The following is a 26,033-nucleotide window of genomic DNA, read 5'->3' as shown; positions in this document are numbered from 1 at the left end:
TAACCCTAACCCTAGAGAAGTGGCTCAGAGTGGAGTTGGTATTGGTGCGAAGGACAGATATGCCACTTGTCGTTCCCACTAGTTGCCCTGGCCATGCACTGTAGTTCTGTGGTCTGGGATGAAGCACCCTGTGAAAATGTGAGAAAAGCTTTCACAGCCTTTCACAGCCACAGCAAATCACATCGCCAACTACATCGGCAAAAGACACCAGTTAGCTTGCTCTCCAGCTTTTATCAGTGTCAGCTGGGCTGCCGGTGGTGTTTACAAGGTTTTGCATGCCTTTTAGGTAGTTAGCTTGCTAGTTTTAGACCAAAACTTCTTACTGTTGTGTTAAATGAAACAGTGATTTTTATCAACAGAAACTAATTAATCAATTCCATAATGAGCCTATGTAGATACTGTATATGTTGACTACAGCCCATGGGTTGCAACATATATACTGTATCTGCCTTAAGTCCAATTGGGCCACAAAAAAAAAAACTGAAAAGATGTCTTTGGGACCCCCTTATGGAGGAGAGGCCTGACTTGAATATTCATGACAATGAGATGTGTCTGACCCTTGACCCTGCAAGATTACACCCCATGACCCTGTCCTATTGTTACGGCCGGCTTGTGACCGCAACATAAACATTTGGAGGCAGATGATAACGGTGCATGGCCGCTACACAGTCTGCAGGGGCGCAGGGGGTCGTAACACCTATCCTGAGTCTTTCCATCAAAAAATGCATCTCTAAGGAAACTTGTGATGGAGAACCATACTAGGTGGAGCATGTCCTCTGACTGCCATACAAACCAGTCTCTTTGGTATGGTTGGGTTTCAGGCCAGGTGGGGTGCCTGCTCTCACCCCTCACCACATGCCAAATGTATCAATCTTTGTGTGCAACCCCTTGTAGGGTCATACGTTCACATATTCCCACAATTTGTGTATGGAGGTTTTTCATCAGAGTTATCAAACACAACTTATGCTACGCTTTACTTTCACACCTACAATTATTTAAATTTGTATTTATAACACATTTTAATATTCGCCTTGCCACTGTTAAATATACCTCAAAATCTGGTAAATAGGGTAATAGGTCTACTCAATTAACGATATGAGTGCAAGAATCCCTGACTGCAATGATAAGATTGTTTAGCCTGCTTGCATCGCCATCAGTTCTTCAATCTGCAAATCCCAAATATAAAGCATACACCACACCTCAAGACCATGTGCAAAGTTTTCCCATCAAGGATCTTTTCACAAATAATGTTTTACTGCGTAGCACACTTTAATGTATATGCACTGTCACATGAGGCTAAAGGTGTCAGAAGGGGGATTACTTTTCTGTGAGGTCACTGGGAGCACCAGTTTGTATATGTACATATCCTGTAACACCAGGATATGTGAAACCCTGTGGAATAAGGGAGCACTAGAGTGTGGGCACCCTAGGGTGGGAGAATACAGTGTAGGAGATGCATGCAGGAGTGGATGAAAACAAGGATGTGCTCCCCAAGGGGGAGGAGGGCGATGTGACAAGAGTACCATCACTTTGGTTGAGTATGTGCTGTGACTGTCATATTAACGAGCCTGGCTCTTCTGTGTGGTGGTTAGCGTGCGGAGTTCTTGCCCCAGAGATCCAGATTTGAGGCACAGGTGAGGTGACAGCTTCATTCACCGCAGGCACACAGACTTAAAGGGCGCAGTCCTTAATTCTGCCGAAAGGTTGTTGATATTTCAGCTCAATAGCAAATCAAATAAAACTCTTCCCTTCCATGCTCCTGAGGCAACATGTTGATTGGCTGGAAAAGTGTATAGGGTCAGTCAGAGCCGCTTTGTTTGCTTTTCATTCAAAGAGCCAGTACTGTGCACGAACACCAGAGTTGTTTTTTATTGCACACAGGACGAAGCTAGAAGAACGTGAGGAGAATTGTACTGAATTTGACGAATACGTTTAATGGATTACAATCAAGGACTGCACCTTTAAACCTGAAGCTGAATGGTACCAAGTTGGATAGTAGCATGTCTGCTTACAGAGAAGAAGCTGAACAACCAGTGCCATAGTGTAAAAAAAAAGACTACAGATGTTTATGGATTTCAGTAGAAACATGCCCCTCCCACACCCCTTCAACATGAATGACGGTGCAGTCACTTAACTCCCTGCATGGGTATCACCACTAGATTTGGCATGGCAGGCCAATGTGTGGTATAAACACATGCCACTGGCTGAGATGGTCCACCTTTAGGCTACAATATCATCACTGCCTTCATCATCACCTTCGCAATAACTGCCTGGTTTGTCTCCTCACCTCACAGGTAAATCCAATCTCTGGTCTCTAATCACACTGCAGAACAAGTTTCAAAACAAGTTATAAATACATTGTTATTTATTGTCATCTGTCAATACACCAGCATCAGGAGAGCCCACTGGCAAGATATCAGACAAAGATTAGATTTTGCATTTGAGCCCGAGCCTTTCTTGTACCTTCAAACTCAAACAAATGACAAACCACACAATGCCGTGTGAATCAGCCCCATGGTTTATTACGGTGAATACGTCCCATTCCACATAAAGGGCTATGGCTGTATCATATAAATTCTCACATCTTGTTAAAATGTGTAAATATAATATTCATATTTGGGTACATCTGTTTGATTATTCATCTAGCATTTCACTTACAGGCCTCTTCAAGATTTTACTTTTATCGTATTGCAAACTGTACAAATCAATAGTCAGCAGTAATGTGTTAATCTCCTACTGTTATAGGAACGCATAGTTATTATACTTTCTCGTTCCTATCCATAACTTCTTCAAAGCCAGGTGGGGCCAACATTTTGCTGCTTGTGGTTTCAGAAAGGGGAATGTTCCTATGAGGCCATTGGGAGGGTGCCCATTGAGTTAGCAACTTAAATGAGGAGCCTCTAAACGGGTAAAGCCCTGTTTGGAGGCTCTAAGGAATGGGTGAAGTGCAGTTTGAGGGACGAACACAAGAAAATCTCCACGGGCATGTGAAATGCAAGGACATACATCCAGAGGTCAGTGTGACAGACCTGACCTGCTTACCAATGAGCCTGATGCTGTGGTAAGGCAGTGAGGGTGCAAGACTTTTATTCCAGAGACTCACATTTGGAGTTGGGGGGATAGTCGGCTGCTGCCCCCCTTTGCCAAGTAGACATAGCAAATCTGCAACACTGAGACAATGTATTCTAAGACCCCTGAAACAAGAGTGAGAAATTAGATCAGATTAATTTCAACTTGATTGCCATTGTACAGAGTACAGGTACAAAACAAATGAAATGCAGGTAGCATCTAACCAGAAGTGCAAACATACAGTATTATTCACAGTGCAGGAAAAGTAAGTACTAAAGGATGCTACTGTATATCTTACAATATGTGAGGGACAGTGGAGTGTTACAATGATAGTATATAGTTCATATTTGAAATATGTAAATACAAAGGAGAAGTGGACAGAGTTATAGAATAGAGAGTGCAAATGTAGAGTTGTATGCAGAGTATAAACAACATACTGTATGTACAGTTGGTTTTATGTACAGTAATATTATTTTAACGGTGTAGGTGGTTTCCGACTGTGCAGAATATGAATAGTGCAAATCACATGGCCGTTAAAGTACAGTAAACAGTGCCTTAATGAGTGCAATGATGCTATTAGCAGGGTCATAGCCTTATGTTAAGCTCTTCCTGGGGCTACTAGTGCAGGAGCGAAGGCTCCTGTAATGCTTGCCGGATTGGAGGAAGGTGACAAATTCATGGTTAGGATGAGAGACATCCTTAATTCGCAGGCAGCGCTTGTGATAAATGTGCCAACGCACAGGTAAACCCTTGACACGTAGGCCTAGCCTACGGTATGTTATATTCTAATTCTTAGAACAATCTAGAAAATTGCCAATGGGCTAAATCAGCCATTTTTACTACACATTTAAACACTTTTTTCCCTGACAGGTGTTGTGCAAAACTGTACAGAACTGAAGGGTATATCTACTAGATTCGTCCCATATCAGTGGATTACTTTTACATATTTGAAGTTTAGTGAAAACGACAGTTAAACCAGAAACAATTTCACCAAAACAAGTTTTGGTCTGTAAACTAAACGGGCAGACCTATGCTGATTAGTATCAATACGATTGTTTAGTCTGATGCAAAGGTGAACATACTGATTGTTTTTTATTTTAATTTTATTGTTTACAATTTTATAATCAGAGGAGTTTATTTAGGGAATCTGATTTTTATCCCAGACCCCCTGCCGGCGTTCAGAATTCGGGTGGTCGCTCCTACTGAGCGTGACAACGTTACTGCAGCGTGGGGTTTCCCAAGGCAGACTGCAGGGTTACCGCGCCCATCTCTTCGCTTTCTGATGGCCGGGTGAGGACAGAATTGTCAGAAACTGTTCCTTCAAGGAAGCCCACGGGAAGGGACGCCCAAACGGACACATTACGGAGTGAAGCTGATATATGGACATCAATGATCGTTTCTCCCTGTGATTAAAACGGAGATTTCCGTGTCGTCGCCTTCAGAGACAGTGCGATTTTCCACAGTTGACACAGGTTCTTGAAATACTGGGCTCGTTCGGGAAGTGCCGCTCCTCTGAAGCTAGTTAGCAAGCTAGCTAGTCTTGTTTGTTCGTTGATCTGTGGATTTTAGAGCAACATTATTGTTTTTCCGGTCAATGCAATTGAAACAAAGGCCAACAACGACTGAGTACAGGTAATGTGTGATGAGTGTCGTTTAATATTTGGATATAAGATTCAAAATCACTGTTCGGTGTTGCCAATAGTTGTCTGTGTTTTCTGGGGGGGTGGGGTAACGTTAGTATTTCATATAGCTAGCTATCACAGGAAGACACCAAGCTAGCTTGCTAGGATAAATTGTTGTAACTAACGCTAGGTTAAAAGCAACTTGGCTACACTGTTAGCTAGATCTAGCAGTTGAGGTTAATTAGGTTCACCCCCAAAAAAGAGATGTTTCTGAAATTGCGCTATGGGCTGGCTATGTTTTTGGATTTTTTTTTTTATAAAAAAGTTGCAGTAAAACCGTGTTGTATAACGTTATGTTAATTTTAGCTAGCCAGGTAACTGAGAGGCAAATTAACGTTAGCAGGCTTGCAAATGGCAAGCCTCTGAGGGAATTGGCTAACTAATGTTGTACAGTAGATTTTTAAAGAGAATCTACCGATATAACGTTATAATCCGTTTGTTTGATAACCATTTACGTTAATGTAAGTCTGATGAATTGGCCTAAGCAACCCATACAGTTTTGTAGGTTGTTTGCTAGCTCCCTGACTAACGTTAACACTGTTAATCAGGTTAAGTACAGTTGCAACTCAGCAGTCATTGGTACGGTTAACTTGGCTGTAGGTAGCTATCAGGACGATTTTCTGAGTTTCCAAGCAAGTAGCGTGAACACTGTCAATTTTCAATGAATTGTGAGGTGGTATTTTCAGACAAACGTTAGCGTTATCTAGCAATGGAAACAGGCAAGTTAAGTTAGTGTTTAAGTGTGCAGACGGAAGGAAGCTGACTGGCTGTAACATGTTTGTCATAACTCTATGACTGTTAAATAACGTAACCTACTATAGCGTTATTCACCTCATTAGCTAGCTACTAACGTTAATCTTAGAGAACATAAGTCAGGTCTCGGGTCATCCTAGGAAGTAAACATGTTACGTTCATTTACCTTCCGCGAATAAAATCTAGCTAGCGATCGTCAATTAGCTGGCTTGGTTACGAAATGCTTCAGTTTCACTACGAAATATACATTTTGCCCCATGAGCGTCGGTAAACCATATCTAAATCGACATGATTAACGCTGTTTGTACATTAAACTGTTCGCAAGAGTTTGCCAGTTAGTTATCGCATGGGTGCAGAATATTAATTAGCTGGTGGAAACTGAAACTCACTTTCTTCATGTAGTGTAGATACTTCGCTAGCAAGTTCTTAAAGGACGTAACGTTAACCATGGCTGGTTACCTTATAGCAAGGCAGCTAGGTAACGTTAAGTTAGTTTTCAAGACAAATTACTTTACCGAGCTCGCCTTTTCCTCACTTGCTCTGGAGAAGGGTTGGTTAATTTATGTAGTGTGCCTGTACACTAACGTTACAGTCTGACTGTCTTTCCTGTCTTGAGAGTACCGGAGGGTGTATGATTAATTCAGATAGGCCAAGAAATCAAATGTGTAAACAGTTATCGCTAGCTCTCCTAGTTAGCCGCAACAGGCCATTTATCACTCACTTTTACCATTCAAGCGTGCGTTTAGGTGGTGAGCTCCCAGGTTAATTGGTTTAATTCATTACCGAATTAAATAGAACCGACGCCTTTAACAACTTGATAACAAGATAACGTTAATTGGTTTACCTTCGTAGATGTGCACGCCTTGCTACTGAGCTTTTGTCTTTTACTAAGTATAGGCCATGTTCTATATAGTCATGTTTGTAATGAGTGCTAACTGGTTTGCTAATATATTTCACCGTTGCCTGCTAGCTAGCTAGCTAATGTGAGTTCCTGTCCCACACCAAAGACACAACGACGCTATAGCGCTGTTTGCTCGACAGTAGACGAGCATCAATTTGTGTAAATCAAGTACTTAATTCACAGTTCGTGTAAAAAGTCGTGTTCTGTTGTGATTTCGATGATCATCGAATACAAGTTAAACATATTAGATGTATATTTTGTTACCCTAGCTAGCAAGCTATCGACATGATCAGTCTACTTTAAAGGGCGAGAAACAGCTAGCTACGTAGCTTAGCCCACAATTGAGGTCACTAGAATGAGTGGTGAAAATGTACCCCATTTGCCGTGGATAGGGAGTTTCATTAAGCAAGCCAAACTAGTTTTAAAAATCGAATTCCGTTTTTAGCCGCTATATAAAAACAACTCCTCTTTCCAACAGGACCGGGAACTTATTGGGATCAATGAGTTATGCAGTATTGGGCCTAAATAGCGGTAGCTACAGAACAAGATGGCGTTTGCAATCCTGGTGTCACTCTGCAAGACATAAGCAAGACATCGATTGAGCCTTCGGAAAGGCCTGGATAATTTAATGTGGTAGCAATTCCTCATAAAGACCATGGTATTATGTAATATAAAATACATATTTATTAGTTTAAAGCGTGACTGTTTCCCTAAGTACAATCAACAGCACCGATTTAAACTAACGTTAATTATTCATCTCCGCGTTCGTTCATTTTGTATGGTTAATATGGAGCAGGAGGCTTGACGAGCTGTCTACATCGTTCACATAGAGAGCAAATCTCACGGCAGTTTTCTTGGTCTGTTGCGAAATAACTGTATATTTTATGTTCGAGCAATACCTGCAATCGGTTAAAATGGGTAAAGAATTGATAATGTCTGTACTGCAAGTTTCGTCGCCTGATGTCATTTGAATGTTTTAAGGTCTCGAACAATGACACAATTCTACAGCCTATATATAGAATGCAGTTACTCGTTGAGGATAAATGAGCATTTTGTTTATTAAAATGTGAAAAATAAGATAGCTCCCCATTGAATTAGCATTATTAGGCATCTGATATCCATCATGTTTTCAGCTGTTGATGAGGGGATTAGTGAGGGTATCAGTAATGGGTTAAATAAAAGAGGTGCTGGAAAAAGATTATGTTGTAGTGGTAGACCAGAACATGTTGCTGCAGGGTTTCCTGACCCTGGGGTTGGCTTTGGCCAGCTGTTTTCCTGTTGAAGGTTCTGAATGGGATTAAAGACTTACTGTCTGTGGATTTTAGCTTTTAGGATTACTGCTGTCGTTAGTGATATTGCTGGTTATGGTCTTTTCTATGATCCTGCTTTAGCTTTACTGAATATGCTGAAAATCGGTCATAAAATAAGCCATATCAACACCACTAAAGTATAATAGTCAGGAAGTGGGCCAGCATGATTCTCTTAAATTGTGTAGTTCTTCACACAATGAGTGTATGGATATAACAAACAACAGAATTCACCATTGGCGACCTCCCTATTAATTCAGTATTGTATACAGGCTGTATAACCAAATAATGTTTTGGGGAGAAGTGTTTTTTTGTTTTGTGAAATTGCATTCTTGGTGAACATGGTGAAGTACTAGAGCATGTCAGCATAGTCTGTTAGTCACAGGCATTATGTTTAAATGCAAATGAACTCCCTGTGATACAGGTTCAGTAACCTAGTCCACTTGTAATTTGCAGTTTTGTTCATTTGTGCAGATGGATAACTCTGGGGGGGGCACCCTTAACTGATCCATGTTAACTCTGTACAAGAATAAACAAACACGTTTATTCTCTGTAAAGGATGAGTGCGAGCTCCGCCCTTCAAAGCCTTAACTGCGTTCTCAGTCTCAATGGATAGAAATGTAATCTAGTTAATCTCTAGACATTTTTTGACTTAATTAAATGTAAAGCACAATTACTGTGTAATTCCATCTAAAGTAGACACTAAAAATACCATCTCCCTGGTGCTTTGAAGATTCCAGTTCCGCTGTCTGTGTGATTGCTCAGGGAGGACACTCTAGACGGTGCCTAAAATGTAGCCACTGGTGCAATATTTAAACGTTATACTAAAGATACTGAAACGGCTGGCTTATTTTTTGAGGGGACAGTGGTTTGCACCATATTAAATTGGAACAGTTATTGATGTAATGAATCTCCGATTCAATATATCGTTGTTGGTGGTCGTGTGTCGCCAACTGCGTTTGTGCTACTGTGAGCTGAAGGTCTGTGTTACTTTTACGAGGCAGGTGTAATCTATCGGAAACATCTTCTGCAAAGGTCTTCTCTGAGATTGTTTAATATAACGTTACAGTCAATAGCCTTTGTTTTTTTTTTTTATTACATTACAATTTTAATAACATTAAAACAGGTTAAGAAGGCCAACCTTTTCCACTTAACTTCTTTTTACCCAAACCACGTTTTGCTGATGCTAAAGGATTTATTTGGTCTCGTAGTGCCATTGGTTTGATAAAAATCTTGTTTAAGTTGTAGACTGTTACTTGAGTATAGGGTATTGGTTATGCAAGAGAAGTTGCTTCAACAGTAACTCTAGCAACAGCAAATCATGCTTGTGGTCCTGTTCATTCAAATGGTTAACAGTATGCATTTAACAGTATAACGGTATGAATAAACGGAAGATAGAAGCCCAGTACCGCATTTGTTAGTACCGTAATTTCCGGACTATTGAGCGCACCTGAATATAAGCCTCACCCACTGAATTTTTCAAAAATAATTATTTTTAACATAAATAAGCCGCACATGTCTATAAGCCGCAGGTGCCTACCGGTACATTGAAACAAATTAACTTTACACAGGCTAAAATTAATATCAAAAGTAATACAATAGTGATGCATATTATTAGTTTTGCCAGTTACGATAAGTGCACTGTTGCTTTAAGAGAGCACAGTTGCAAGAGTCAATCAGAAGCTAGAACGTTAGATTGAAGACAGAGAGATAGAAGAAAGACGCTAGTTTGAAACCAGTGAGCTAAAGAACTTGAAGACTGGATTTGTATTGTAGTAAACTTTTATTTTCTAAAGTGTTTTGAGTTGTGTTCTGTCTATGCCGGTAGACTGTGGTTATTTTGACATTAGTTAAGTTATTGAGAGATACTGAGAAATCGCGTGGAGCTAAGCATCCATGCGGCTGCATCCATGCTAGCATCCTAGCTCCACAAAGCCACCGTAACAGGTATCATAATCCATAAATTAGCCGCGTCATTGTTTAAGCCGCGAGGTTCAAAGCATGGGAAAAAAGTAGCGGCTTATAGTCCGGAAATTACGGTAGACTTTTTTTTTTGTCATCATTTATACCACATTCTTGATATCGTAGCTACGGCTACCTCTATTTGGTTGCAGTGTTGCGTATTGCTTTTGCAACATCTACGTTGTACATAACAGTAAAGAACCCCAAAATAGGTTATCCTGTTTGGTGCGAATTCCGCAGGATACAATAACAGTAGTACTAATAATCTCATGAGGTACAGCTGCACAATTGCTTGTTAATGCTAAATATCTTGTCAACCTATCAAGTGGTATAGACTCAAGTTCAGTCGTTGCTCAAAATAAGCATGAGGATGGTGAAAGGTGCTCCTGATCTAGGATGGTGGCCCCAAAAAGCCATTGGCCATATTCTGAGGATTGATGTAATGGGACTAAGGCAAACTCTGTAGAACAGAATGCACGTCACAAACCACACCCAAAGCAGAAATCATATTGAGGTTTCACAGACGTTACAGTGCTTTTGGTGTACGCAAATAACACAATGGCTATTCTACCACCCCTTTGGGGGAAAGGGTGGTCCTAGCATTATTGTTCAAACAAGTACATTTAACTTTGGAGACACTGTTTCCAAAAATATGTTAAATGGCTTCACATAGACACACTCCTTTGCCCTTCTCGAAGACGGCAATCTTGTGGCTCACATTCCCACTTGAGCCGTGGCAGAGGATTGCTGTTAATGTTACTAGGTAGCTAGGGTATAGGGCCATGGCCCGGCTACGCCGTATCAGCAACATTGGCTCCTGTGACGCCGATATGGTTAATTAGCATGAAATAAACAGCTTTTAATGTGAGTGGTAAATGGGCCCATGAAATGTGTGACCCATGACCTCCCCTCCCATATTCTGCCATGGGACCCAGATCAAGTTGAATACTAACACAGAAGTGAGGTGGCGCTACGACCAAACGGGCGTGTGGCGGGGTCTTCTTAGAATGGTAAATAAAGCATCTCACTGGAGCTGCTTTCCTCGAGTGACCCAGAGGAGAAGCAGTGTGCCACACCCTTAGGCCCCCTCGCCAGCTCCTCTGTTTGCCACACTATCAGCTGACTGGCTGTCAGGTGCTTGTTTAGATGATGAAAAGGAGAGGAGCAAGCTACATGCCCAATGCCATAGACCTTTTAGAAGTTTAGAAAACTGCGTGCTTGCTTTAGGTTGCTGACTGTCAGAGCAAGCAATCCTCCAAAAGCAAAAATTGCACAGCGTTAAAAATAATAATCCCATCTTCTCCTGAGGGTGACTGTTGTATCAGCTGTATTTTGGAAGCTACCAGAAGCAGGAAATGACTCTGAATCTCAGAATCTCTACTGTCTGTGCCAAAAGCAGGGTTTTCAGTGTTGGAAAAAAATGAGGCCTACTGGATAGTTTTGTGAAGTGGAAAGTGGTCAGCAAATGTTTGTTTGTTTCAGTGCAATAATACCATCATTTTATAAAAGTGGGACTCCAAATATTGTGACCCCTCCAGTACCTCCTGTCCCTTGCGCTTGCACTGGCCTATTAGTGGTGAAGGGGAATCATATGTTGGTAAACATTGAGGAAGCTTGAAAATCTCACAAGAGCTCTGTTTGTTCTGTCTACTCTTCATAATGTTATTCATGACGGAACAGAACCAGTAATGAAAATTTGATTCATGACCACATACGATTTTAATCTCAAGTCCCTCAGTCGTTCCTTATCGCTTGTTGATAGCCTAGCCTAAGTTCTACCACAAATATATATATGCTTCGGTTGACCATGAAATAGCTTTCTTTGGCTTTTACTTTGAGTGCAGCCAGTGTCCCAGCAAGCTGTTGCATTGACTCCGAATGGAAATAGCAAGAATAGAAATCATTTGCATGAACAGTGGAAGTGCCTCAGTTATATTTTGATCAGACTGAATATGTGTGGCAAATGTCCACTGAAGGTGTAATGTAGTAATCATTGTTATAACGGTGACATTTTGATGAGCAAGATAAGAGGAGTTGGAAACACTGACCAGGCTAAAGGCCGATCACTGGGTCATCCAATGGGAAAAGAGATCTAGCATGGGATCGCACAGGGTATTGAGTGAAGGTGTATCCTGAGGTGGAGTTGGTTCTCATATCCTCACAAACCACTCTGAAAGTATCACCAGGTAAGGGGAAAGCTACTGTAACATAGCAAGTAGGTATGTGAGGTACGTCTGGAAGAGTGTCTTAGACAAAAAAACGTGGCACTTAATTCTTCAATGCGGCGCAACCACTGTGCCAGACTCTTCAGAATAGACAGAATAAGATACATATTTAAAAAAAACAAGAACAAATTGTGTTTATTGATAGCACAAGATTTTTAAGTGCAGAAGGGATAAGTAATAAGTTGTCTTAAGAATCGAATTGATCAATGTTGTATCTGAACAGTCAAGAGCCTGTTTTCTGGTCCCTTTGCGGTCACTTCCAGAGAACAGTTTTATTTCCCTCTTCCTCAAACTGCAGAGTGGTGACAGGGTTAACCCGTACACGTTCACGCTTGAGCTAAGAGGTGCTGACTGCTCTCTGTGTGTGTGTGTGTGTGTGTGTGCATTCTGAGGATTGGGGTCAGCGGGATAGGTGCTGTTTTTCCCATCAGCAAGTCCTCATATCTTAACAACCTTAAACAGGATTTACCTGTAAGGCGCTGAATCAAGCGTGTCCCAGGATTGTCAATGACGAACTGGAGAAGGGACAACACTGACACGGGATACAGAGAGGATTGTGGGTAGAAAGAACTCCTTGGTGGGTCTTACTACCGTGCTGTCACACTGCTGACTTTTGCCAGGCTCATTAAAGTCATTGCGTTTGTAAAATGTGCAGGCAGAGTGACCAAAATCAAAGTGTATATTGTTCAGTGTCTCACCATCTTAACCACCAGTGGATGTCGTTTCTGATAAACAATCTCTTGGTAAATAGACCCGGTAAAAGTGAAACCAAAAGAGAATTTTGGTTGTCATTGCTGTTTGGTTGGAAAGGGATTCAAGAGAAATGTCCACAAAGCAATTGGTGTGTCTGTGGTTAGATAACATTGTAAAGGCTGCCAGTGTTGGAAGGGTGGTCTCCAGTTCTGTGTAGATGAAGTTAAAAGTGTGTGGACATCATAGGTTACGTGTGTGTGTGTGTGTGTGTGTGTGTGTGTGTGTGTGTGTGTGTGTGTGTGTGTGTGTGTGTGTGTGTGTGTGTGTGTGTGTGTGTGTGGCCGTGATCTGTACACTCATAGTCGGCAGGGTGGGGGAGTGCTGTATTTCTCTTGTTGGTGTTGTATAGGGCTATGGATGAGTGATTTTCTTCTGTGTTTGTGTTTCAGACCGTGTGTGGGCAGCTGGAGAGAGAAGACTTCTAGAGGAGGAAAATGAGTGAACTGGACCAGTTACGCCAGGAGGCTGAGCAGCTCAAGAACCAGATCCGAGTAAAGAGCCATTCTTCCTCCTCCTCCTCCTCCCTCTCTAACACAAGTCAGCTGTATGGTTTTAGGCACCAAACAAACAAACCCTTGGAGTCCAGACTGCACTTGTGCTCATATTGTTGGATTTCTAGAGTTAGGTTGACAAAGGATTCCCCCAATGAAAACAAAGAGATGCAAGAAATTCCACCAATAATTCCAATAACAAAATGGATGTTTGCCTGCCCTGATGGCTTTATATCTGTGGCTTTGTGGCTTTTGACCTACCCAGGACAACATAGCATGACAGGCGGTGGTAGTGAAACCGTGTGCAGTTTTGCATAACTGAAAAACAGGCAAATCTGGGGATGCCTATTTCCATACTTCCATTACTGTGCGAGCCTTGTAAAATGGATGCAAACAAAACAGGCCGTAAGAATAGGGAAATGACGTGAGTGTATATGTGTGTGTGTGTGTGTGTGTGTGTGTGTGTGACCAAGAAAGAGCATGGCTATTTGATGTGTGAGTAATGTGTCTCCATTTCTCCGTCCTCTCCCAGGATGCCAGGAAGGCTTGCGCCGATGCCACGCTCTCACAGGTAAACATTCCATGCTGGACAGCACCATAAACCGTGATGTCCTTTCCTCTCGCCCCCCACTACCACACACATACGCACAAACACATTCCATTATCTCTCTGAAGCCATGAGTGCAGTACATTGTCCAAACGTCTCACTTTATGTGATGTCAAAGAGGGCACAGTAGTTATGTTTAGCTGCATATTGTTTAGTGTCCCACTTCCGGGTGGAAATTTGACGCTGACACAATCATCGGCATGTAAACCCTGTTCTCACTTAGCCGTAGTCGTTGCCCAAATTGGACAGTGATATTAACTGCGATGTTGAGGGAACATTTCAATTCTAATTTTGGGAGGGTTTGCTGACAAGGAATGGTGATGCCATTTTGATGACACATTTGTCAGGTGAATTACTAAAACCAACTTTAAAAAGAAATATAGGGCCAGGTGACTTCAAGCCCAATAAGCACAAACCGTCTGTTTGCCTGCGGGTTTTCTTTTAAACAAAGCATCTCCTCCTCCATAGCTTGCATGAGAAGTTACATGGTTACTCTCTAAAGCCTGATTACACTATACCTGCTATATTTACAGGGCTATATATGAACATACTCCTTTTCAGTGATCTGGTATTACACTTTTGGTATGGTATGGTTCGAAATAGCAGCAGAATTCTAGAGCATTGCCTTATTGCAGGATGTGTGAACAGTGCCATTGATATAAAAAGCTCTGACCTTCGTTTCCGTGGAACACAGTTTTGCAAGATGTATGCAAAATAAGTGACTTTTCAGCGTATCCAGCTTGTCAGCTTATGTGTCCGAATGTGTCCTTGTCTCCTATTCTAAAGGCTTGAAGCATACTCTTCTTTTGTATTATCTAAAGTGCCACGATCTCTTTGTTAACTGATTCTATGCATGTTCATTCTTCTCCAGATCACCGCCAACATTGACCCCGTTGGACGGATTCAGATGCGCACAAGACGAACATTGAGGGGGCATCTTGCAAAGATCTATGCCATGCACTGGGGCACTGACTCCAGGTAATGGTCCTTTTAAATTTGACACACTGCAAATAAGTATTTATGACGTATTTGTTTCTGGACAAGCCCTATAGACAAGCCCTATAGACAAGGAGTGGTATGGATGAGCCTTATAGACAAGGAGTGGTATGGATGAGGGTGAGCCCTATAGACAAGGAGTGATGCTGTTAAGTTGTTGGACGCAGTTATTTAACTTGATGACTAAGCCACCTCTGCCTGTTAGGTTTACCTCCATTTTGTGTGATCTGGAAACATACGAGTGAGGTCATGAGGTTCTGTTCACAAAGAAAAGCGGTCCTATAAAAACTAGTCTTCACAAACCAGGAGAAGATGAAATGGGATGTCAAAGTGAGAGTGTTACTTTTTAAATGTAACCCACTACAGATGATGTCATACATGTCCTAAAATGTAATTTGTAACGTATTCCTCAAGGTGAGGAACATATTATGAATATTTAGGATTACTTCAGCATTGTCTTAAATTTCATCCCCAACTAATAAAATGTATGTCAAACATTGAGGTAGTAGGGCCCCCCACCAACCCCAACTCATGACAGGATAGTTAGTTAGTTAGTAAGTAATGTTTTAATGGGCACATACACATGTTAGAACTGGCAAATACAGCAGCAATGTTTTGCCTTCACATAAATCACTACCAAAACTAACCGTGCCCCAAACATGATGAACTGATTACATTCCCAACACAAATCTGACAGGTTCCAACCTCCGAGAGAAAGATAGGATGCACCTGAAAGAGACCCTGAACCTGAACAGCCCTTACACAATGTAGGCAGCCCTTTTACCTAACAAAACATGGTCAGGCTGGAAATAGTGCAGAGAATAAAGAGGAGTGTGATGTCATCTAATATGATAGTAGGGCCAATGATTTTCCGCGATAACGGAAAACGGACGGAATTCGCGGAATGAACACTTTGAAGCGGAATTGCAACTTTGAAACGGAAACATCATTTTGTGCATACAAATCGCCCAAATTCCCCTGTATTTTGGGCTGCAAGGCTATATTTCTTTCAAATAAACACAACAACGATTGCAACGATGAACAAACATTAATTAAAGAACAAAACCACTGAGAAAATGTCACGTCTGCGCTGAACTCTGCTCCGGCCACGCCCCCTTTTTAACGGTTGACCCACACACGTCCGCTAAAGCCACATTGTCACATTCACTTGCTCGTCTTCCCAATCGCATTTAAAACAAAAAATGTTTAGTCTTCTGTTCTGTTAATGCTGGCAAACAACAATCTAAGAAGGGCACATCTTATTCACTCATTTTAAGCCATCAATATACCTCAGGGTGAACAAAATGAGCTGAAACGGAAAAAAAAACGGAATTCACCAAATGTGAAACGGAAAATGCATTTTTTTTAAATGGAAAATCATTGGCCCTATGATAGGTGCGCCTGGTTTCTAGCAATTGAAAAAAAAGTGACATAGGCCATTATCACATGGACTCTGAAAGAGACAAGCCTATTCCTGTCCTTTAAAACGTGGGGTGTGAAGAGACGTTTTTGCAAGTTTCTCAGTAAAAAGTTTTAGTACTTCATCCAATTCATCCCCTTCCGATTTATCTTTGAGACGCGCATGTTTCGATTCTTAATGCCGGCGCAATTTCAGTGGTTTCATTGCTTCATGCATGGTTTGGCAAATGACACACTCTGGCTTTGGAAGGAAGCTATCACTGTAAATAAAATGAAATGGGTTGTAATTAGGCCTACGCGTAAATGGGCAATGTTCTTTTCCTCTGGTTCTTCGTCTAAATTTGCATAGCTGCTGGCTGTTGCCTTGAAAAGGCATCCAAACTGGTTTTGAACACGCCGTGACTGACCAATAACCCCAATTTATTAATACAGTAATGATTAGCTATGCAGACATATGTGAGCGCCAAGCTGAACCCATCCTAATATCTTCCAGTCTGTGAAAATGCTCTGGAAGAGCAATTAAAAAAAAAAAAAGAGTGCACATGACTTTTTCTCCAGTTAGCACTGCTGTGCAAGAATCTGCAAAACATATTCTTTATTTTATATATTTTTTTAATATCTAATTGCAATACTACTTTTAAAAAGGATTGCAATACATATTGAATCCGCAGTTAAATATGGTAATATTGAATGGGGAAGTGTCCGGTAGATCCCAACCCTATTCTTTGGACTGGTGAGCTCCAATTAGACTGGTGATTTCCCTCACCCCAGCACGGTGTCAGGCGTAGGAGGCCATCCATACTGTAGGAGGTATGACTAACCCTGTTATACCGCTACGTGGCTGCAGCTTCCAGCCCTGGCTGCTGGGAGAACCCATGAGCGAGCTGCCTCCTGAAACGAGAGGCTGTTCTAGGAGAGCACCCCTAAGCCATATATATATATATACGTGGGCATGACATGTATGTCCTTAAAAAAAGCATGCATTGCTAAAGGAGTGGCCCATTCTCCACCCTCGGGAGAGCACTAATGTTACGGACCGTGTCATGCAGGCGTCTTACTTTATTTATTTTCAACCTAGGAAACTAGTCTTTAGCGCCTCATGACGCCAAGGTTTCCTCCGCCTCCCAGAGATATGCCTTGTTCAAGATCTTTTTTTGAAGTGTGCTGACGAAACGGAATTCTGTACTCCAGCTCGGTGTTTTAATTAGACAAGGTCTCAATCCTCAGCGGATCTTCATTGCGACCCTATAAAGATCCACTGAGGATCAAGACGTCCTAATTAAACCACAGTGCAGTTGACAGGTCTGGCTGCGGGCCCTCATTCTGGTGAACAGTATCTGAACTAGGCAGGCAGCTACAGGTCGCGCATGTGATTTTTTTTATTGGGCTTTTTTAAATGTATTGTACCTTGATCGTTCAGGTTTTGTGATGTCAATGGAAGGCCTCAGTTCGCGTTGAGCTAGCAGGTTCAATGTTTGTGCCTTAATTAGCCTGTGAGGGTGATGGACATTGTGTGGTTGTAGAGTGTAGTGGTGACCATCTCCAATGCTTCTGACTGCATTCATGTCGTGTTTTCAGCTGGATGCAGACTTGGAGGAATAAACACTCAAATCCTCTTGTTTAGAAAAGGGGCGTGTACTCGCGACCTGCATTCCTGTCTTATCTCGGGAGTTGATCATTTCCATTCCATCTTTTCCATTCCAGGCTCCTGGTCAGTGCCTCTCAGGATGGGAAGCTCATCATCTGGGACAGTTATACCACAAATAAGGTAACAGCCTCATAGAGCACAGTTTGCACACCCCAGGGTTGTCCAAATCCTTTTGTTAAACGAATTCTCAGAAGACGAAGCATCAGTAATTCTTTATTTTTTTAGTCTCTGAGACCATTTGGTTTGGCAAGGAGAATCTTTCATCTATTGTGCCAGTTGTTTGGCCAGGACCTATATCGTTTGATCTGTAGTCCCAAAAACTACCTGATCAGATCATTACAGGAGGAACTGCTTGGCGTGTGATTTTGGTCCTATAGACTAGAGGCCTCTCCAGTTGTGTGTGTTTGTTAACGCCTGGGCTGCACCATGTCCCCCCCAGGTCCACGCCATCCCACTGCGCTCTTCCTGGGTGATGACCTGTGCCTACGCGCCCTCAGGGAACTACGTGGCCTGCGGTGGCCTGGACAACATCTGCTCCATCTACAGCCTAAAGACCCGCGAGGGCAACGTGCGCGTCAGCCGCGAGCTCGCCGGCCACACAGGTGAGGAGCCGCAGACCGCAGACAGCAGACCTGCACTCACAACACGTCCACATCTCTACCTCAGGGTTCTTTTAAAGACACTTCGATTTTTTTGCTTCCTAGTTGCCAAACCTTTGACTATGATGTTTAACTGTGATCTGAAATGGTGTAACTTGTAATGGTCTTGGGATTGATTGAAATGGACTGTGCTGCACTGATGGCTGTCTCACTGTGCGTCACTCACACGGGGTACCTGTGTGTGATGTCACTGTATTAGATGTTACCACAAAGGGCTCAAACTTGTGTCATGTATGTACAGGAAAGGGAAGTAGATATATATTTACCAATAACGTGATTGAATTTAAGCCCTTCTGAAGCAGCTTGGTTTGATCCTGTTGTTATGGTTTCTTAAAGAATTATTTTGGCCACACAGTCAACCACATACATTTAGACTGGTCCAGTGTTTGCACCACTTTGGGGTATTTTACGGTGAATGTGTAGTGGGGTTTGTTCCTCATGGGAGTCAGCTGTGAATGTTGTTTTGTCGTCTCTCAGGCTACCTGTCTTGCTGCCGTTTCGTGGATGACAACCAGATTGTGACCAGCTCTGGTGACACCACGTGGTGAGTTGGGGGAACTGCATGTAGAATAACTCCACTGCTCCCTCTGGCGTGTCCTGAGGGTTTAGTTTGATGCGGTGGTTGTAATGTCCTGCTGCTGACATTTATTCCAAGTTTTCATACACAAGTGGGGGGGGGGGGGGACCAGGTGTCTGTCAAACTGAAATCTGTGCTTCTGTGCAGTGCCCTGTGGGACATAGAGACCGGCCAGCAAACCACCACGTTTGCGGGTCACACCGGTGACGTGATGAGCCTCTCCCTGGCCCCGGACACCAGGTTATTCGTCTCGGGCGCGTGTGACGCCTCCGCCAAGCTCTGGGACGTGCGGGAGGGCATGTGTCGGCAGACCTTCACTGGCCACGAGTCTGACATCAACGCCATCTGCGTGAGTGACCCCTCGCCCCTGCCTGTTTCCTCCGTGTGTGTGTCTCTCTCTCTCCCTGCCTGTTTCCTCCGTGTGTGTCTCTCTCTCCCCCTGCCTGTTTCCTCTGTGTGTGTGTGTCTCTCTCCCCTGCCTGTTTCCTCTGTGTGTGCCTCTCTCTCTCTCTCTCTCTCCTGCCTGTTTCCTCTGTGTGTGTCTCTCTCTCGCCCCTGCCTGTTTCCTCTGTGTGTGTCTCTCTCTCTCTCGCCCCTGCCTGTTTCCTCTGTGTGTGTCTCTCTCTCTCTCTCCCCTGCCTGTTTCCTCCGTGTGTGTCTCTCTCTCTCTCCCCTGCCTGTTTCCTCCGTGTGTGTCTCTCTCTCCCCCCCTGCCTCCTCTATCCTCTCTCCTCTAATTCTACCTCTCTGTTTATCCTACTATATCGTGTCTTCAATCTACCTCCAGCAGGTGTACGAATAAATGGCTCCGTCAGTGATCCAAATCCACTTATGGGACATTTAAAGTTAATTAGATTAAAGGCACAACTTTAATTGAGCAGGCCAGTGTACTTAAGCTCTGTCTGTGTGGCTGAGTGCTGGACTTTAGGGAACCTGCAATCCTATGAAATAGTAAGATTTCATGCCAGAACTTCATTCTTGTAATAACCGTGTGGGGGGGGGGGGAAAAAACATGGTGCCTTATGCATCAACATTCTCTTAAATTTCACTTGTATTAAAAATAAGAGAAAATTGAAGTCAACTCCAGCTGCACCAGCCTTTCTTTACCATCCAAATGTGCCCTTACTCTGGGGTGCTGAATGATGAATCCTACTTGATCATAATTTGGAGGCGCGTGGCTGGTTGTTTGTTAGTAGTATAGGAAACGGCCCCTAAACGGCGGGTATGGTGCTGTGTGCAATGCTTTGGCACGTGCCCATACGCATGTGTGATGCCTAAAAATGCATTCTCTGCGTAAGACCTAGATGGCCAAAGCATCTAAGAACAGTACGTACGCCATTCAGAAGCTGAACACATGCAATATCATGCAAGAGTGCAATGGACCAATAGTATTTATTTGGCTCACAACTTAAATAATCCAATCATCAAGTCTAAAACATATTGTAATGAAATTTGATTACATGATATTAATGCGTGTTTTTTTATGTTCCTCAAATTTATGTTTCCTTGTGTTGGACAAACAATTTGGCGACTGTGAAAATTAGTTTTATGTACACAAACACACACACACACACACACGTGTGTGTGTGTGTGTGTGTGTGTGTGTGTGTGTATATATATAAAACTTTGTATATATATATATGAGCAAAAATAAGAAATATGGGTTCAGAAATTAATGGGTTCTATTAAAATAAGAACACATCGTGGATACAAACAAAACTAATAGGAAAAGTGTTTTTATATCGCTTTCTGCCTGAGGCCCTTTGTCTCTAACCTAACAGTACATCAGCCCCCAGGAAAATTCATGAGCTGTTTTTACTCCTTTATCCCAGGGATGAGAAACCTAAAAGTGGATGTTTTTAATCTTCGCCTCATTGACTGTGCACCATCTGGAGGGCTTGTCCTGTGCTCTGACTTCTGATAGCCAGTGGCGTCTGTAATTATTAATTCATGTGTTTGTTTGCATTACAGTTTTTCCCCAACGGCAATGCATTCGCCACCGGCTCGGACGACGCCACCTGCAGGCTGTTTGACCTGCGTGCCGACCAGGAGCTGATGGTCTACTCCCATGACAACATCATCTGCGGCATCACCTCCGTGGCCTTCTCCAAGAGCGGCCGTCTCCTGCTGGCCGGATACGATGACTTCAACTGCAACGTGTGGGACTCTCTCAAGGCTGACCGTGCCGGTGAGTAGACACACACACACCTGCATTCCTAAACGAGGAACAAAGTTAACATTTTTAAGGCTTAATTGAAACGGTTTTAGAAATGCGGTGACATTCAGTGTTTCCCTGCCAGCTCTCATTTCAGCTGTTCTTTATTTCACTATGGTTAGAAAACGTTGCCCTGCACCATGATTAGTTTAATGTAGGCTTCAGTTTACAGGACTGTTGAAAAGTAGTGAGAATATGTATAGGTCGCATACTAATCGCATAATACTACTCTTTGATCGCGGCATCAGACAACTCAATCACAGCGATTTTGATCGTGGTTTTTTGAGAATTCCTACTGCAATGTTAGTCACTTTTGCCTGCAACAGTCGCAGTCCACCCTCGCAAGATCCTGGAGGCACTGCTCTTTGCTACCCAGATATTCATTCACCCACTAATGCAGATTTGCACATTTAAACCAAACCCCCCCCCCCCCAGACCAATTTGCACACCCAGATTATGAGATGCGCACACACACACACACACACACACACCTGTTATTACCTACAGTGAGTTGGTTGTTGAGAGGTGCGCCCTTGTGTTTCCATAGGCGTGCTGGCCGGCCATGACAACCGCGTGAGCTGCCTGGGCGTGACCGACGACGGCATGGCCGTGGCCACCGGCTCCTGGGACAGCTTCCTGAAGATCTGGAACTGAGGCCGCCGGGCGCTCCTCCCACGGCGCGGCAGAGATAGTAAGGTTCGACCTCACCTCAGCCGTCTCCTGTGTGGTGCATCTTGATTGGTCGCATTCATCATATTTACATATGTTGATTTAAGAGTTATTCTAGAACCGCATGATCGTATTCTAAGCTAACAACAGAGTCTCTGGGTAGCCTGCTATTGTGACAGGAATGCATCGAATAGAATAGCTGTCTTCCCCACCCTTTAAACACACAAAGGACGAGACATTTGTTTGTCTTAAGCGGCTTCTTCCTGTTAAGGGGGGGAAGTTTACGGTCATGTCACATCCAAGTGGGCGTCATTGAGTTCCAATGAGAGTGTGCTTACCAGTCTCCCTCTTGGAGATCACCAGTGCCTGGGGGACTTGTTTGATTTAAGGCTCCTCTCGTAATGCTAGCAGTATTACTGCTACAGGATATTTACATAGTTTAGTTTAGTTTGCTTAGTTTGATAAAGGAGGACTTTGTTCTAGCTGTTTAAAACAATGGAGCTGTTGGATGTGTGTGTGCGCATATCAATCTCTTGTTGCTCATTGTGTGGTCTTTCTTCCCCTCAGATGTCATTTAAACTCCAAAGTTGACTGGAAGACCATTCCAACTTTAGAATGTTCAATTTCACAGCATCTTCTCGAGAACACCGGAAAAAAAAAAAAACAAGAAAAAGGAAAAAAAAAAAAAAAAACAAGAACTGACTCGAACACAACAGCAGCAACCACAACAACAACAGAAACTTGTAAGGGAAACCAATGCCTTTCCTCCACAAAGAAGAGCACAATTAGTTTGATCACCCGGCTAACGTGAGAAAGAAGAATTCCTGTGGTATCAGTTTGAATAACTGTGCATTCCTTTTATGGACCATTCAGTTTCACCCCCACCCCATGCTTAGCTATCATGTGTCTAGAAAGCAAATGTTGGAGTGTAATTGTACAAATTATTTAACTTTTTTGTGAAAAGCTCATTTCTCAGACGTATGATTTCTAGTAGTAATTTGTTTTTGTCATATTTCTTCTCTTTAAATATGTTCAAGACTAGCATTTCTTTTAATCCAATTAAATTGTATGAGAAAGATAAAACAAACAAAAAAAAAAAAGACAAAAAAAAAAGGTAATATTGATGCTGAAGCTTGAAAAAGAGAGTGCACGAGCAGCTTTCTAAGAATGCCAATCATCTATCTATGGTGCATTTACGAGTGTGTGCAAAGTTCATAAACATGCCCCGCCCACATGTCAATCATGATCCTCTTGAGTCTGGCCAAAAAAGAAAGGAAAAAAGGTCAATCTGACCAGCTCGCTCTGTAAAGCTCCTGTTGGCCATCATCTCCCTCCAACCATTGCTGATGATTATAAAATACAGCCTTAGCTTTTTAAAAATGTGATCATCTGTGCATTAGTTGATTTTAATCAGAGTGATTAAAAATAATCTCATTTCTGAATACCGAGCAAAATGCCATATCTTTTGAATATTTTTACTGTTTCCAAGTCTTGAGGTACTCTCGTAGTCCATTCAGAAATGACCTCCTGTAAATATGAGTATCGGACTTGCACGCAAACACAGCGTTGTATTCAAGCTGTTTCCTTTCCTGTCTTGTCACCGCTTTGTTTGCACAATAAAGAAACTTGACTAACGTCGCAAGCGTTACTAACCAAGCACATGTTTTATCACATTTGAAATGCGCATTTTAACTAGAAAAACAAAACAAAAAAAAGACATCAAAATGATTTTTAAAAGTCTTTTTTTTTTTTTTTTTCATTTCATTGGGTGATGCAGCGTAAAAGGTTATGTTATGAACTCCCTTTCTGATAGATTTTGTATTTGTTGAATTTTTGGGGGTGTGGTTATGGATGAAAAACTGGGAACACTGTAGTATGGGATTAGATATGTTGTCTTTCTTTCTCTTTTTCTCTCCCTCCCTTTTTACACACCCATTTTCAGAATGATGGTTTAACAAGAGATGGCCCTTCCTGTGCTTGGAAATGCAGTTCCTATTCTGTGAATGAAATGTTGTACAAATCAATGTCTGAAAATAATGATACTGAAAAAATTTAAGTTAAGCGTAAACGTTATTTTCTTGTTTGAATCTGCCATGAGTTGAACTTATAGTCGCATGCTGTACAATTGCTTCAGAAGAAAAAGTGCATACGGTTTGTCGTACATCAGAATCTCATTCGGGGATAACTTATTAACCCCTCGAGTCAGTCACAGCATAATCTCAAATGGTTTGGCTTCTGCAGACACACCTACCTTCTCCTGGCAAAGCTATGCACCTGAGTGTAGGGGGAGAGAGCCTTTTACACACTCTAAATACAAACTTCCTGATAAGAAAGAAAAGCTTTTTCCGTTCCTTTTTTAAAAAAAAAAAAAAAACAATGACTGGGTCCCCATAAAGATCTTTTTTCAAAGTTCTAGTGAAACAAATTCACGATTCACATACTCCTCCCCCCCCCAACACCTATCCACTCACACACTTTTCTATTTGAAAATGGAGCAAAATTTGGGGGTTGGGAATTATTATTATTATTATTATTATTATGTTCATAGAAAAAAAAAAAGCAAAAGACAAGGATTTCATGTGGCGTTTTAATTTGGGGTTGGCATCTGAATGGCAGATTTTTCTTTTTTTCCCACTGTAAACAGATGCACTTTCTTTGATAGTTGTGACTCTTTTTTTTTTATCGTTTTATTTCTCTGCGATAATGTACAATAAATGTGATGTATTTCTGTGTGCTGCCATTGGTTAAAAAAGAAAAAGAGTTAAACTGCAGTTGAATCCAGATGAATTTCCCCCCTTTCTCTCCATTATTAACCTGTAGACCTCCGCATCCTCCTGGAGCCCTATACTCTCACCTTTTGTATTTTATTTCAGTCTGTCGGTGTACAACAGAGAGATGGATGCAAGATAGATACTATATTAAAATGTACTGTTATTTAAAATGTAATAAAGAGATTTGAAATGTCATCTTGGTGTGGGAGTTGGCTGTTGAAAGGGTCAGTCATCTCACAACAGGAAGTAGAAGAGCTTTCTGCTGAAGGGAGTGATTATGACCGTTATATTCATCCCTTTGTTTGTAGGTTTAGAAGCAAAATTCCTGGGAATTCTGTGTTCTGTCATGTGTGACACTGTTAGCCTGAGTGCATTCTCTTGTGTCATTAACTAAAGTGCCAGGATGGCATTGATTAGGGTATCCTAGTGATTCTGCTGGCCCAGTGTGTGACCTACATAAGATGGGCCCAGTGAATCATACATACCCCACCCCCTGTCAAGTAGGATACTTGAGCTCAAACTTTCTGTAATCTAATCAGAGATTAGTTTTATTTAGTTTATTTGTGTGAAGCCATGCTCTCCTTTGGTACACACCATTGTTGACAAAAAAAATCAATTTCGCCTGAGTGAGTCTCAAAGTCTGTTACAAAAGTACCATCACCACACACAGCCTGACATTTGAGCTGCGACCCGTAAACAACATTGTCTGTAAAAATAGCATAAAGTAAACAGCAGCCAGGTGGCCTTTGTACAACTTGTGAAGAGTTTCTGTGACCTTAGAATGCATTTCCTGCCGATTTACGCTTCTCTGAAACTCTGAAGCCGTCGTCAACAACTGTTGACAAAACCACTGCTCACATGGGGATTTCTTAATTATTATTATTATTATTATTATTATTATTATTATTATGCTAGAGCGCCGACAATGGGTGTTTCTCAAAAACAAGGATGCTTCCAAGGTCTTCCGAATCAGGTCCTTCAAAGGCTTGGCAAGACTTGTTAGCATTCGGAGAAACACCACTCGAGGTTCTCACAGACACAGGGGAGAAGCTCAGTCCCCTTGCCCTAAAGCCGTTTTCCTGTCAAAGTCAGACATTTCCCACTTCATAATTTCCCACAGAATGTTCCTCCCGTGTTCCATTTATCGTTGGCTGACCGTAAACAAAAAGTTGAATCATTTTTATCTGCCAGGAATCATACGTGACCTGCTTCACTGGAAAGCCATAAAATTTGTGTTTAGTTTCAAATCAAAACCCAAGGGACACTTCATGTGTACTGTGCAGTAGCCTTCAGGTTGGGACACGACACTATGGTTACAGTAAAAGGTGT

The 26,033-nt window shown here is 42.2% G+C and overlaps 1 protein-coding gene across 2 annotated transcripts; it reads left to right on the top strand.

The window, feature by feature from the left end:
* Positions 1 to 4,257: 4,257 nt before the first annotated feature.
* gnb1b (guanine nucleotide binding protein (G protein), beta polypeptide 1b) lies at positions 4,258 to 24,899 on the top strand. Of its 2 annotated transcripts, none has more exons than XM_012822637.3 (11): positions 4,258 to 4,701; positions 13,042 to 13,143; positions 13,676 to 13,714; positions 14,622 to 14,728; positions 17,870 to 17,933; positions 18,253 to 18,415; positions 18,950 to 19,016; positions 19,197 to 19,398; positions 21,021 to 21,237; positions 21,812 to 21,955; positions 22,501 to 24,899. In XM_012822637.3, the coding sequence occupies exons 2-10, from the start codon at positions 13,087 to 13,089 to the stop codon at positions 21,916 to 21,918; spliced, it is 1,023 nt and encodes a 340-aa protein (XP_012678091.2). In that variant the 5' UTR covers positions 4,258 to 4,701; positions 13,042 to 13,086; the 3' UTR covers positions 21,919 to 21,955; positions 22,501 to 24,899. The 2 variants fall into 2 exon arrangements, with proteins under 2 accessions (XP_012678091.2, XP_012678092.1); XM_012822638.3 differs by having other exon boundaries at positions 4,259 to 4,701; positions 21,812 to 21,960.
* Positions 24,900 to 26,033: the final 1,134 nt, after the last annotated feature.

The sequence above is a fragment of the Clupea harengus genome, chromosome 5, assembly GCF_900700415.2.
Source record: "Clupea harengus chromosome 5, Ch_v2.0.2, whole genome shotgun sequence".
In the NCBI taxonomy this organism is placed as follows: domain Eukaryota; kingdom Metazoa; phylum Chordata; class Actinopteri; order Clupeiformes; family Clupeidae; genus Clupea; species Clupea harengus.
This window is presented reverse-complemented; position numbering and strand designations above follow the sequence as displayed.